The sequence below is a fragment of the Beta vulgaris genome, chromosome 1 (assembly GCF_026745355.1).
Source record: "Beta vulgaris subsp. vulgaris cultivar EL10 chromosome 1, EL10.2, whole genome shotgun sequence".
Lineage (NCBI taxonomy): Eukaryota > Viridiplantae > Streptophyta > Magnoliopsida > Caryophyllales > Amaranthaceae > Beta > Beta vulgaris.
In genome coordinates, this window is record NC_079202.1 from 7,895,870 (window position 1) to 7,910,485 (window position 14,616).

At 35.9% G+C, this 14,616-nt stretch overlaps 1 protein-coding gene across 2 annotated transcripts; it reads left to right on the forward strand.

The window, feature by feature from the left end:
- The first annotated feature begins 298 nt into the window (after positions 1–298).
- On the forward strand, positions 299–13,518 carry LOC104905615 (hypothetical protein). Of its 2 annotated transcripts, XM_010694202.4 has the most exons (10): positions 304–1,287; positions 3,218–3,304; positions 3,411–3,542; positions 8,059–8,190; positions 8,793–8,858; positions 8,964–9,074; positions 12,029–12,121; positions 12,782–12,815; positions 12,999–13,075; positions 13,175–13,518. In XM_010694202.4, the coding sequence occupies exons 1-10, from the start codon at positions 478–480 to the stop codon at positions 13,250–13,252; spliced, it is 1,620 nt and encodes a 539-aa protein (XP_010692504.2). In that variant the 5' UTR covers positions 304–477; the 3' UTR covers positions 13,253–13,518. The 2 variants fall into 2 exon arrangements, with proteins under 2 accessions (XP_048502637.1, XP_010692504.2); XM_048646680.2 differs by lacking the exons at positions 12,782–12,815; positions 12,999–13,075; positions 13,175–13,518 and having other exon boundaries at positions 299–1,287; positions 11,594–12,122.
- The last annotated feature ends 1,098 nt before the right edge of the window (positions 13,519–14,616 follow it).

Here is a 14,616-nt window from a genome sequence, read left to right on the forward strand (position 1 = left end):
TTTGCGATAATAGTTTTTAGTTTGTGTTTATTTTGTAATTGTAATTTTTAAGAAATTATAATTTTAGCTTTTGATTATTATTATGTCACTATTTAACTTTTGTTTAATTATGCATATCTATCTAATTATTAAACTCATTACCTGATTTTTGTAGAGTTTGCTTTTGTGTATTATTCTTACCATCCCTCATATTAAGATTAGTATTTAGTTAGTGAAAGATTAGTATTTGTGTCTATTACATAATTGCGTATTCGGTATTCCTAATCCTAAACCCAATAGAAAGAAGGGATCATAATCCATAATTAATCAGAATAATAATTCAACCACTACTCCATCATCATCTTCCCTTTTCTATAGCTCACCAAAAAGTGTACACTCTCATCTCATCTTTCCTCGCTGACAATTCACAAAATCCTCCTCTTTCTAATCTTTTTCACACCGCCGGTTAAAACTTCCGTCGGCGGCGATCAAAACCAAATGCACCAAGAAAACTTCACCCCCTCTTACTACCATCAATTCCCTCAACACCCCCAACCACCACCACCACCACCACCACAATCACAACCATCCTACGCTTCTGCGCCACCTTACGCCGCCGCAGATTACTCTTCTTCATATTCTCAAAATTACCCTCCTTTTTCTCATAATCCTGATCCTCAACCTCACTACCCTCCTCCTCCTTCTGTTGGGCTGGAGGCCCATGGGCTTTACTCTCCTCCTCCAGCCCAATTGCAGTATCCTCCAACGACGCCGTATTATCCACCCTACGATCCTCATCAAACAGTCCCCCATAATTACCCTCCTCCACCTCCACCTCAACCTCAACCTCAACCTCCGACGACTTACCCTAACCCTGGTTTAAACTCTAGTAATCCTGCTTATTACGAGAAATCATATGATAATAGCGCCAAATTTGATTATGGGTCGGGGTATTTTGATGAGAATTTAAGTGGGTATGGGAATTATGGGGGAAATAGGTCCAATTTGGGAGGTGGGTATGATCATAAAGATGATGGGGTGTATGCTTATGAGGGTAAAACTGATCCCTATGGTTCCCGTGGAACGGCATCGAAATCGTGTACTTGGTCTGGCTTGTTTGATGATTATGGTAGGGCTATCACATCTCCTTCTTCAAAGAAGGACAAGGATAAGTCTACTTCTTTGAAGGTTGTGAGAGCAGTGCCGAAGGCGGAGTCGAATACTGATGGTAAGAGTGGAGTTCAGAAGTTTAGGGTCAAGCTTTTGCCTGAAACTGGTGGTCAGAGTGTCATGGATGTTCTCTGTATGGTATGCTTTTTTTCTTTTTTTACTTCTTGTTCAATTGCTTTATATCATGTTATTGTAGTTGATGTGTTTTCGGCATTTGGTGTCAATAAAACCTTGGTGAAGCTTGATTTTAGGTCGCGTGCTTAGTTCTAGAACAAAGTTTTGTCATCAAGGTTTATAATAGTTCCTGATGATAAGAATCTCCGGGAACCGATGATGATCTTGCTGAATGGAACATATTATTGGTTTTGACTGAGATGTATGGAAAGAAAGAGTTAATTGTTTATTTGTTTGTGATGTATAGGACTTAGTGGGAGTGTAATTGCCTTGCTGAGCTCTGAGTACACATGGCTTGATCATTTGTGGAAGTACTCTTTACTGTGGATTTAGGAACTGCTAACTTGGTTTCTGGAATTAGTTATGATGGTGGAATGCTAGTGAGTTGAGATTTGTTATTTTGATTGAAGTATCTAAAGAAAATTGTTGTTTTATATGATTGGTCCTGCAGGTAATGAATGAAGTTATGTGGTCTCAGTTTGTAGATTTTACTTTTGTGATTTAATTTTGACGTTCTTAAGTGGGAACAGCTCGGTTTCTACAACATAGTGGGCTCATTCAAGAGGATTTAGATTAGGCTTGCAAGTGTATTAATTATTGATTGTAAATGGGAAGTGGGAAGCATGGCAATTTGGAAGTTGTTCAGCTTCTACCACATGCATGGAGAAATTTTAAGTAATGATGTTTGATTGACGTATATAAAGGAATGGGTGAAAGTCGAACATGAGTGCTTCCTGTAGCTTCTGATTAATCATGATGTAGTGCACCCTTGATTTCAGAAACAGTTACCTGTTGAGAAGTATGACAAACCTTTTTGGATTGGATAGTATCTTTTCGGTGAGGTTATAGGAAATAGATGTTGGAGTTTCATCATTTAATTTCTCATAATGCCCCCAATTTGATGACTGTTTGGAAGTGGGGGTGGGGGAGGGGGAGGGTTCGATTAAGAGGAAAATGCAGTTTAAATGTAATCAAATACTTCCTTTTTTTAAATTGCATTATTTCGTTTCTGGTACTATTCATGAACCAACTTTGTTAAGTTTATCTCGCGTTATTATATAAGAAAAAACAGTCAAGTGGAAATCGTTATAATTTTCACTTATACACAAGATATTGACGTTCAAAGAAGTGTCTCGGCAAACGTGAAAAAAAATAAAATAAAACAGAGGAAGTATGTAGTAGTGTTTGTACATGTTTTAGGTGATTCAAGTGGTAACTAGAAGTGAGAGTAAAGTTTTGAACTTGTCTTCTTGCTGGTTCCAAGTTCCAAAATGGCACTAAGAATGTACTTCGTAAGTTGTGGAAAAATGGTATGTGCAAAAATGTGTGAACGTCTATCAAGTAATAAAGGAATGAAACAAGTTTGTCCTTTTCAATTGATGCATTATGTCTTTATGGCTTTATGTCTATCAGACAATTGAAAGTAAATGCTTTGCTTGCCATAGCTCAAAACAAGCCCAGATCAAACAAGTTTATGAAAATATTACTTGTGCTTTTGAATCCTGAAGGACCTAAAAATTTGAAATGCTACGTTAAGTATCTTACTGTACTCTTACATATTTCTCTCCTGATTTGATGAAGCAGTAAGTATAAGAACTTGTTGTATGCCTACTAATCTTCCTCAATCACCTCTGCTCTTTGCAATCGTTTAGAAGAGCATAGCCTTGATGTTAAATCGTCAATTATATATTCCTCAAAGCTTAGATTGGAATCTGTATAACTTTTTGAAAGTGGAATGTATTCACCCAAAAAGAGCCTTTTTTGCTCTCCTCTGTGTGTGTGTACTCTCCACCCTCAAGCATACATTGAATCTTCTTTACTGTTTTTTTTGTGTCTTGTGCTTGCAGGCTGTTATGGAGAAATTTTATTAAATTTTGTTTGCATTCATTCTCAGGTTGGTTTGGATGGGATACGCATGCTTGATCCTAATTCAAGCCGTACATTGAGGATATATCCACTTGAGACTGTGACAAGATGTGATGTAAGCTGATTGAATCTTGAAGTTTCTTTCTGCCTTTATTTTGTTGTGCTTTATGGACTCACTTGTGTTCTCTGTTTTTTTTTTTTTTTTTTAATTTCTTATGTAGAAATATGATTCATCTACGTTTGCATTCTGGTCAAAGACCCCTGTGGACATTGAGCCTAGACGTATTAGACTGCAGTCAAATAGCTATACTACAAATACACTTCTGGATACAGTGACAGCTGCTACTGTGCAGGTTTGTTGCCCTATGCAAAGTTATGCATTTCCCCCCTCTTTTAAGCTACGTTATTTAGGCTTGGGTATGAGTGTTGGGTATGGATACTTACCAACTGTTAGACATGTCCATGCATATTATTTCGGATATGGATATCCTGTTGAAAAATTGGACCCTGGTGCAGGGAGCCAGGGACACAACATATATGAGACATTCCTGAAAGCAAGAGACTTTTGCATGTGCTTTCCATGTTACAAATAAATACATATACATCTAAAGTTGACTTGCTCTTGAGCTGTGAAATTCCGATCTCAATCCTGTCTTTGAGAATATATAACATAATATATCGTCTTCTTGCTGTTTTAATATTTTTTTTATGAAAATTGATGTGCCGGGTAAGAATTTAATATTCGTGTTGGAGTATCGAGAGTCTCATATCGGTATGTGAGAGTAGATAAGAGTTTAGGAGTTTAAGTCAAACTAGCGTAGCTTTTGAATGACAGAACTCTATGGCTTTCGTAGTTTGGTGTTTTCTGCTTGATTGTCTGGTCTTTGAGAGCTAATTTTTGGAAATCAAGAGCTCCGGAAGGAGAACCCTTGTAATGTAGCTTACTAGCTTAAATTACTTAGCAATTTCATCCACGCCCGTGATGAGGAATGACATGGAAGAATGAGAAGCTATGGTTACGGTCAAGTTTGCAGTCTTTGGTTTTCTCTTGAAATCTTTTCCTACCTAAGCTAGCATGGAACTGTATGAGGTCCATCCTTATGTGTAAATCATGTTTCATAGAGTGTACATAGTACATACAATAGTAAAAGCTCCCTAAAGTAGCTTTTATTCTTTCTCCACGAGAAACTCTATTGATCTCCAACTTTGAGAGAAGGCCTACAAATGCTATTATTTTCTGAAATTGTATTTCCATCTCTCTCCTACTTTTGGTCCTTGAATTCTGGGGAAACCTTTTAGTGTTTCTTTTTAGATCTTTGAGTAATCTCCTTTAAAAGCTTGATATTCTGAGTAACTCCAGAAATACTCCCAATGACCACTCAACATCTTGGTATAATTTTAACTTTCCTTCTCGTACCCTCGAGGCGCACTTTCATACCTAGTCGCCTCCCCCAAAAGCACCGTCTCTCACCTCAATTTGCCATTCACTTCTATTTTTTTCCCTCTTGTTTGTTGTTTCCTCCAATTACCATATTATATATAACACCAACAAATACTTTGTAAACGAATATGCCAAAATTTTGTTACCTCTGGATAACTTGTTCAATATTCTCTTCATTTCAAATATTAAATTTTGAACCATAATTCATCATAAAGCTAAATTCCATGTGGGACCTATTTTAAAGTTTTGACAGTTATGTAAAGTAGACCAATCTAGACAAAAGAATCAAAGAAATGCTTTGCTGCGCTGATTCTAAAGCTAGACTAGAGTCAACAAATTGGAGCTTAACAGACTCAATATGACTTTGAAATTTAAATGGTAATCTTTCTCCTTATTGAACTGTTTTACACTCCATTGGAGGCACATCGTGGCAACATGTTCTGTAGGGCTTCTGTTTGGAAAAACCTATTGGTGGCGCATGTGCTGCCCAATGAGATGTGAACAATTGAAAGCACCAGTTTACTTACTGTATGGGAGCACTCTTGATGTAAAGCTCTTGATTGAGAGTGGTATACTGTTGTTGCGTTGGCACCTTAGTAATCGTGATAACTTTGGTAGGAGTCGTGACTTTCATATTCGGCAATGCAGAAGTTTGATCTCTAATATGTTCAATTATCAATAATTGAAAATATTAATAATCGGTATTGAAATGAATCTAACAAGATCACACACGATTACATCTTTTTTGCTTATTAATTACCTGAGATGGTCAAAGTGGAGTATATAAATAGTGCCAAAGTACAAAGTGCGTAAATTTTAAAAAATAATACAGGGAGTAGTTTAGTGGATACTTTTAAAAACTTTTATCTTAATTATCTTTATAAGAAACAAAAGGTGCTAAAATTATAAAAAAAAAGGAAAAAAACAAGAGGTGCTAAACATTTATATTGAGTAAGATGAGTGTAGTTAATTGTGTATGTGAATTGAACTGTATGTAGTTGTAAGGTTTTAGTAATGGATTAGGAGTACAACAATGGCCTTGTTTTATTTCCATTAGTCTTGTTGATGAAATGCACCGACCTATATTTTTGTGATTAGAAACTGCAAATATGGTGCATGCTTAATCAAGTATTTCAATTCCCTTTTCTTTGGCATAGCAGAAGCGAACCTATTACCCCCCATTCTTTCTTTTACTTCAAAGTGTGGTAAAGCACTTCATTTTAGGCAAGCGTAGCAGGGTTGTACTAAGAACTTCTGTTTTTTTTGTGTGGATAGATTGTTCTTATTTTTTGCTTTTTTTTTTTTTTTTTTTGGGGGGGGGGGGGGTTCTCAAAGGTATCGATGTCAATATATTCAATGTAATAATTGGGCAAATATTTGGAACTCTTTAAACCAATGATCGAACTGTGGCAACCTCTTTGTATTTGTAGAGGTAATGCTAACACAGGTCAAAGTTATCCAACTTACATGTTAAATGGGTTAGTCATGTTAACTCATTTAACTTATTTGAGTATCATATGAAAAATGTTGAATGATAAATAACTTTCTTAAGTTGGAATTTGTTTTTCAATTGTGTCTTTCTATGTTTAAACCATCTATAATTTTTTTTAATAAGTTGCACTATTTGTGATCATTCTAATTCTTAGGATTTCAGTTGTGCTAAGATCATTTAAAAAAAAGTTCCATATTTTCAAGTTAAACAGGAAGAGGCATGTTAATTTTGGGTTGAACCATCCATTAGCTGGTCAAACTTGTGTTAATGGGTAAAAGATTTTGACAGTAACCTTTAGTTTCAAAAAGATTGCCCAAGGTGCGCCTAGGTGAGGGGGATCTCGAAATAATACTTATGTAAAGATGAGTGCAACGACCGGCGATAGGCAAGACGATGTGCGGATGTACCCCACCTATAGGATGCACGTGCCTTTTTATTGGCATCGTACCTAGTATTGAGGAACCCTTTACACCTCGATGCGCTTCACTCCCTGAACTAACCAAATCCAATTGAAAGTAATCTTTAGGATAAATGTACTAACCTGCTTATTTCGTGTCCGATTCATGTTGTGTTGTTATGCCGCTTATAAGTTTTTGTATTCTCGTTTTTCTAGTGCTTTAAAAGGCAAACGGAGACTAGACAAATTAATCGTGAATCAATCAATCATCCATCACTCAATATGAATCCAATGCGGGTCTAGACACATTTTAATTAGAGCGGATTTCGTTTTAAAGTTTGAGTTGTTAGAAATATTATTAAAATTATATTATAAAGAAATAACGCCATTAGTGTTCGAGTTCAGTTAGATTGTTTGTTTATCGGACATGTAAGGTTATGTTCTTTAGTTATATGAGCGAAAAAATCTTCGTCCTTGTTCTTTTAAGCTTACTTTTTGCACATTTTAGTTGAGTTCACTCATTTAGTTCACAGTTAGTTTCATCTCATTTCAACTCCATTAAGGCTTTGTTCTTTTGGAGTGAATCAATGATTATTCAGTTTAGACAAATTTACTTGAGTTCAGGAACATTCAGTTCAACTCAGTTAGGGCCCGTTCGTTATCGTTTTTTGTTTTCAGTTTTCAGTTTTTTTAAAACTAAAAACCAAAAATTGGAAACCAGAAAAAGTGGTTTTCACTTTTCAGTTGTCAGTTTTCAAAATCATCATGTTCCCAATAAATTTGACTAATTTTTTATTCATTATAGGACAGATATCATATGACTTTGAAAATCAAAAAACCAAAAAACAGACAGTAATACCGAACGAGCCCTTAAGTTTTTCTCTCACAGTTTTCATTCAGTTTACTTCAGACAAGTTCAATTCAGTAACTTTAGTTCACTTTAGACAAGTTTAGTTTAATTCAGTTTAAAAGAACATAGCCTAAATTCAGTTCAATTAAGCAAATTAAGAAGAACAAGCCCTTACTCATACTTTAATCTATAGCCGGTATTTTTAGTTATCTTTTCTTAGACATATTTTTTCTATAATTATATCTTAAAGGAATCATGACATAAATTTTCGAGTTCCATTGGACCGGTTGTTCATCGGACGGGTAGGGCCACATGTTCGGTTACCATCGTCGGTATAAGTGTACTTATTTATATGTTTAAGTGGTATTATATGTTGCATATGTGATCGTTATGTAGCACTAAAGGTTATCTGGTTAATATATGAGCAAATAGCATTTCTTATCCTTTAAAAAATGAAGAGAAACTGGTGTTATTGACTTGTATTTTAACCCCTAACTGGACCTGCATTAGCCGGACCTGAAGCGCTCCTCCCCGACCCTTTTGACAGGTCTATGTGTATTGCATCATAGTTATGTGTGCCTATTCATGGATCATGTCTCAAGGAATTAACATTAGTCTGTCATGACTTATGATCCATGTGCTTTATGAGGATGGTCGACCTAGTTTTAAATTTTGTGTTCAAATTGCAGTTCAAGGAGATGGGTGGGAGGGCCAGGCCTTCTGAGCCAACCAGAGCACTGGAGCAGTCTGCAGAAAAGAAAAAAGGTCTTGGAGACTGGATAAACAAGCTAAAACCAGTAAATGAAGAGAAAGATCATTGGGTAACAATTTCCTTCCTGTCTTTTCACTTTTATGTCTGTTATCTGTCAATGTGTGAAGGTTTCTGTTGAAGCTGAAATTATGCTCCTGATATTGCTTTTGCCAAAACCTGTTTTGCAAAGTATTCCTTGTAAGGCCTACGTTATGGAAGGTGGAGTGTAAAGATGACAAGTATGACTATCTGTTCTGCTGTATACTTTCTACGTTTCCAAGAATTACCTGTTGTTGGAGGGTTTTCTTGAGGATAGAACCGATATATATATATATTTCTGTTATGAATGCAATATCTATAATATAATTGTTGGGTGCTAATACTTGAGGAACTATATCCTTCTACTTTTCAAGGTCCACCCTTATTCTGTCATTAATTTTTGCCAATTTATGTGGATACTCTTTCTTCTTCTGTTGCGCGTTTTCTTCTTAGTATATTGCTGGCTTGTCTAGGTAAATTTTTTGGTATATTTTCCTTCACCAGGTTGTTGCTTGGTCAATATTTGCTTGAATGGATAAATAGATTGGAAAAATCTAGAGAAAACAGTGATAGTATTGCTGGCTTCTTCATTAGTTTCTATTACTGATGCTTTTATCCATGATTTGATTATAGGTTCCTGATGAAGCTGTATCCAAGTGTACAGGCTGTGGAGGGGATTTTAGTGCCTTCAACCGTAGGGTACGTTCTGTTTAGTGTTGAGATTCGGGATTTATTTTGTTTCTTGTTCATGCTTATTGTCGTTAATAAGCAGATTTTGATTGACGCATGCCTTTATTTGTCTAGCATCATTGCCGAAACTGTGGAGATGTATTCTGTGACAAATGTACTCAGGGTAGAACTCCCCTCACTTTGGAAGACAATGCTCAGGCAGTTCGTGTGTGTGATCGATGCATGGTATGCCTTTATTTGGTTTATTTGGATTATTCCCTGATACTTGATGCAAAAATTCTTAGAGTCTGCTTGTCCTATTTTGGTTTCTCGTATAGTAGGGAATAGGGATTAGGGAAGGCACCTCAAATTCTACTTGAAAATGTTGGTTAGTTGATTGTTACTTAGCAGGGAGCTTACTTTTGAAATTCTGTTCGACGTCAACTGTACCTTGCTCTGAAGCTATACGAAATTGTAGATACTTAATCCTTTGTTTTATCATTTGGACAACCAATGAGATCAGGGCCAGTTGCAATGGCCTAGCTGAGTAGTCATAGTGACCACTTGTTCTTAGGAAATGCAGATTTGCAGTCCACTTAAGTATGATAGGTGATATTTTTCCAAGATCATTACTTGGTAAATTAATGATAATGATGATTGTTAGCATAAACTTATTTATTGTTCAAATTCATATTCCTTGCTTCTCATAATCTCTCTGTCGATGAAAGAAAAATTATAGAGAACAAACATGTTCGTTCTATCTTATCAATCAATTATCTATCTACATTGGTCAGTAAGTCTGTCTATATGAACTTAATTATGACATGCTACAATAATATATCCCTGTTATAAGGAAGGAGATTTTGCTTGTATGTGTTGTGTTCCCTTTAGTGTTCCTTTTATGTATTCTGTTCCTTGATTACTTTTACAAACCTGCCGAAGAATTAATTCTTTCTTCTTTAAACTGAGATGATCGGAAGGTACTTTTTTTGGCTCACAGTTTATGGGAATAGACATTAATTCGTACGTCTTGTAATCACCTATCTTGTCTATGTAAGTTCGTTGTGGATTATTTGTGCAGTTGATGTGCCAGAGGTATTAACATACCACATTTTTTTATTCTCTCTTGCTTATTGGCTACTTATTTTTATTTTGGGGGGGGGGGGGGGGGTTTAAGTAGCACCAAGTGTGGGACGGGAATTGAAATGGGTAAAGTGACAGAATTCCGAAAATCATACTTTTTTTAAAAAAAACGGGTATAAAAAATTTATTTCTTTTTCAAATTCATATACAAATCATAATTAATCAAAGATAATTTTGAATTTTATTTATTGTGTATTCTATGATTATCTTTGGAGTAATTTTTAATGATAGTATTTGGTGACAGACAGTTTTCTCTTGTTTCCATTCGGCTTCTGAATTAGGGAACCTCAAAGACAGCACTTCCTGTATTTTGAATGCTTCTCCGTCTCTCCTTTTCCCTGTCCTCTTCTCAATATGGCCAGCAGACATTAACAGGAAGATAGGGGGAAACTTTTTGAAAACCCCAATTCAGAGGGAGGAGAGCACGGACCAAAGGAAGCCAAGGGAAGGTTTCTCTGCCGATGGAGCTCTTGGGAGAAACAAGAGTGAGAGAGAGCTCTAGAGAGGCGAGAACTGAGAAGACGTGAAGGAATAATATCTCTAAATCTGCCGTTGATTGCTTTTCCTCCTGTCTTTTATCTTTTTTTCTTTTTATAAAATATCTGGGTAGTAAGTGTGGGGACGCGTGTGTGCTTTACTAGCCATCCCTGAGACGTAACCATGAAGAACGCATCCGTCCCCGATAATCGCGTGACGCCCCGGACCTTTTCGAAACATTTTCAGGACGGGGTTCTGGAGAGTTCACGTTATGAGGGTTGCATTGTGAAATTCGGGATACAGTGTTGGGTGAATTGTTGATTGTTACAGGACCAATTTTCGTAACACGTTTAGTAACCTGGTTCTGGTATATATTGCACAAGCTCTTTGCATGGTTATCTCTGTGGGATTAGGCACTCATTAGTCATTATTGTTTCTTAGACTTGTCTGGCACAAGTGTTTCAAGGTGAAATTATACTTATCTTTAGAAAAAGTCAAATTTTACTAATTTCAGTTCTTTTACATTCAACAATACAACTATTTAGGGTGCATTTTCTTGCCTTAAATAAAAGCATTAAGGTTTAATAAGTCCAGATAAGGTCCATAAGTTCGAATGAGGTCCAATCAGGACTAATAAGGTCCAACCTCGTCTAATAAGTTCCAAAAATTTTATAAGAAATAAATTAACGATAAATGTGTAATTATTGGTTGATTATTATTAGAAAAGTAACATGTTAATAATTAGCAATATTAAGTAGTAATCAGTGGTTGATTATTATTTGAAAAGTAATATGTTATTACTACTTTATTATAATTTTGGTCAAATAAGGATAACATTAATAACTATAATCTGATTGCTTTATAAATCATCCTTAAATGACTAGAGATCACACATTTTCATTCTTAATAGTGACATATAATTCTATTATCTAAGTAATTTATAATTATCAATCAATCAATTCATCTAAGATGTTATTTATGGTTACTATATCAATAATTTCTTAATCAATAAATATACAATTTTTAATGGATTAAGTATTGCAAAACCATCTAATAAGTTCCAAACAGGTCCGATAAGTTCCAATTAGACCCAATAAGTTCTGAATCAGTTCATTCCTGTTTACCATCATAAGTGGGGTTTTCAGGTGAAGAGAATGCACCCTTATTCTGATCAAAGTCTTGTGGATCTCGAAATTCAAGATTATACAAGCTGCTGAAGATAAGTCTGAGTTATATACTTCCTCTCTTCTGAAATAAATAATACGCTTCTCTCTTTTATGTGAGATTTTTTAGAGATTCATTTCATATATTTCAAAACGGAGGAAGTATTAAAAGTTTGATGGTATGTGTGGAGTGAGGATCTGTATGCTAATAGCGCATTGCCATTGTTTCCTGGTATATTATGTAAACGGGTATGATGATAAACAGGAATGATTATCATTGCAATAATAACATGTATGACTCATGGGTAGGTGCAATGTCTTATTTAAATATGTATATAGGATGTAAATGTAGTAGAATTGCCTATATGAAAGACTCTCGGCACAGGATGGAGTAACTAAAATTTTCTCTTGTTACAGGCACATGTAACTCAGAGACTTAGCATGGCCAAGGAAGCAGCTAACAGACCAGTCTCTTTGCAAAGTCATGAAGACCTTGCCAAGAAGCTTCAGGTAATCACTTACAAGCTTGTTTTCTTGTCATGTGTCTTTGTCTTGTTCCAGGCACATCTAATGTTTATCTTTGGTTGAAGTAGTTACACACATATTACTTTGATAGGGGCAGGCTGCTGATACTTGAATAGTCTAACATTTAAAAAACATCAATGATGTGTGGAATGGTTTTTTTTGTTTTTTTTTCCTTTTTTCATCTACAGTAAACGTAGTGTTTCAAACTTCTGAGATTTACTTGCAAATATTAGGCTGCACTGTGACTCTGTGAGACATGCATATAAAGAAGCCGTTTCATTGGGTTTCTTTTTTTTTTTTTTTGGGGGGGGGGGGGGGGTTGTCTGTAATTCTGGTACATTCCCAAGACTTCACATTTGGGTAACCCGTTTCTTTTCTTCATTTTTGTGGGAAGGGGCCGGTGTTGTGAGGGGATGTAAAGATGTTTCAATGTTTGTCACGCAACATACAATAAATACAACTTCTCAGAATTACTTTTTAGTGGTATACATGTGAACATCGAATGATTGTAAATTTGTAATTAGCACTCAAGATATTGGAGTGTAGTGTAGAGTATAGACTCAGTACGCCTTTTTGCTTGTTTGTTAATTATTGCCAATTTTTTCTGATGTTCTTTCTTTGGGATGCTTTTGATGATTGTGGCAGGAGGAAATGGAAAAGAATCTGAGAATTTCATCAGGTACATTTTACTTCTTCCTTGTGAATACTCAGAGAAAACGAGGCACCAAATTTGCTCAAAGAGTATTATGAAATGACCGAATCGGATGCGATTGGGCTCCGTACTAAATCTTAAATCATGTATAAAAGATTTACTGTTAACGTAACCATAAAAAATGTAGTATAACTGGAGTAATACATGCAGGTTCAAAGTCAGACGGCTCTGGTAGTGGTAGGCGAATGAGAGAAGTTGCTTGTCCTACTTGTACCGTCCATTTGCAGGTTTGTTATTAATATCTCCATCTATCTTGCAGAATATTCGAACTGATTTTCTGAGCTATCTCAACACCTCCTTCCTCCTTTATTCTTAATCTTATACAGGTCCAAGTTCCAACCTCTGGTTCAGAAACCATCGAGTGTGGTGTTTGTCAGCATCCATTCCTCGTGAGTGCTCATTGATGTCAAATCACCTCTTCCTGGATGAAGTCCTGTATCTTGTTCAATATATTCATTGGCTTAGCGCTCAATAATAACAAATAATATTTAGTGCGATCTACTTCCCTCCTAGTCTGTCCAAGCTTCTCGTAAATTATGTGACTGGGTTTGTATATGAGTTTCTGTTCCCTTTTTGGTTTCTGGAGAAGCATCACCAAAGTGTTTGTCAATACCGAGATTCTCATATGTTTATTCATACAAATGCAGTGTTGGTCTTGTGTTTGCTAATACAGTAATACTCCCAGTCTCCCCTCATATAGTGGTGTTTTACAGGATTTCTTGGATGATGAGAGAGTTTCAATTTGCTGTTGTGTGTTGAGTTTGGATTACATATGCATGCATTTGTAGTCAGTTAATCTCCAGAGTTTGTCATTGTGCATTCCATCTAAAAATGACCGTCATATTGTATTTTAAAATTTGACACTTTTTCTCTTATAGCAAGTTTTTATCTATCTACCTTGTGAGCAGGGGGCGTTGGGTACGCTGTTTAACGGTAACCCATACTTATTAGCTAATAATATTTATGACCAACGTAAAGCGTTGGTATATTTATGAGCATGAGCTAATAATATATTTATGGTAGAGTAATCTATCCAACATGATGCACTTTTTTAGACATGAGAGTTTGTTAGATCGTTATTTGTCGTCATCAAGGGATGTACCACAACTTAGGGCTCGCCTGGAATCTTTGAAATACTTAGGGGAGTAATATATACTAGAGAAAATTTTGCTAGAGCATGAATTAAGGTGGCAATCTTTCCCTTCCCTAAGTTTGGTATCATTCTTGTTGTCAGACCAAATTTAGTTATGAAGAAATCCTGATGTGTAATATGATGTCAAACATAGAGGAGAAGAGGCGGAGGAGAGAAATGGATAAATTAAGGCATGGGAAGAAGATGAAGAGTGGGCATCTATGGAGCTCCTTTAATGAAGAAGACAAAAAGTAATTGGAGACTAGGGAGAGAGAATAGAGAATTATAAGTTGGGTTGGAAAAGTTACCCCTGAGGTACCCCTGGGGAACTTCTACACCCATTTATGGGGGAATATATTACACCATATAATGTTTACATCCAATTTAGGCAAATAAAAATGATTGACTTTTAACTCATTGGATTATTTCCTCCTTATTCTTCCCAATCATAGCCCGAGCATAAGCAACGGGGTTGGTTTTGGTTGGTCTAGCAAAATGTAAAGCTAGCTTTACTTAGTTTTACGATTGGAACAATTCGCCCTTGGAGTTGGTTGGTCTGGAATGCTAGACCAACCATGCCTTGGATGGTGTGTATAGCAACGAATGGGGTGTTGCCATATGTGTCGATATTGATTT

Excerpts from the sequence above, each read along its gene's own strand:
- LOC104905615 (XM_010694202.4), top strand. The coding sequence starts at position 478 with ATGCACCAAGAAAACTTCACCCCCTCTTACTACCATCAATTCCCTCAA. Across the intron at positions 3,305-3,410 it reads AGACTGTGACAAGATGTGAT|AAATATGATTCATCTACGTT; the intron begins GTAAGCTGATTG and ends TTTCTTATGTAG. Across the intron at positions 12,816-12,998 it reads GAATCTGAGAATTTCATCAG|GTTCAAAGTCAGACGGCTCT; the intron begins GTACATTTTACT and ends TAATACATGCAG.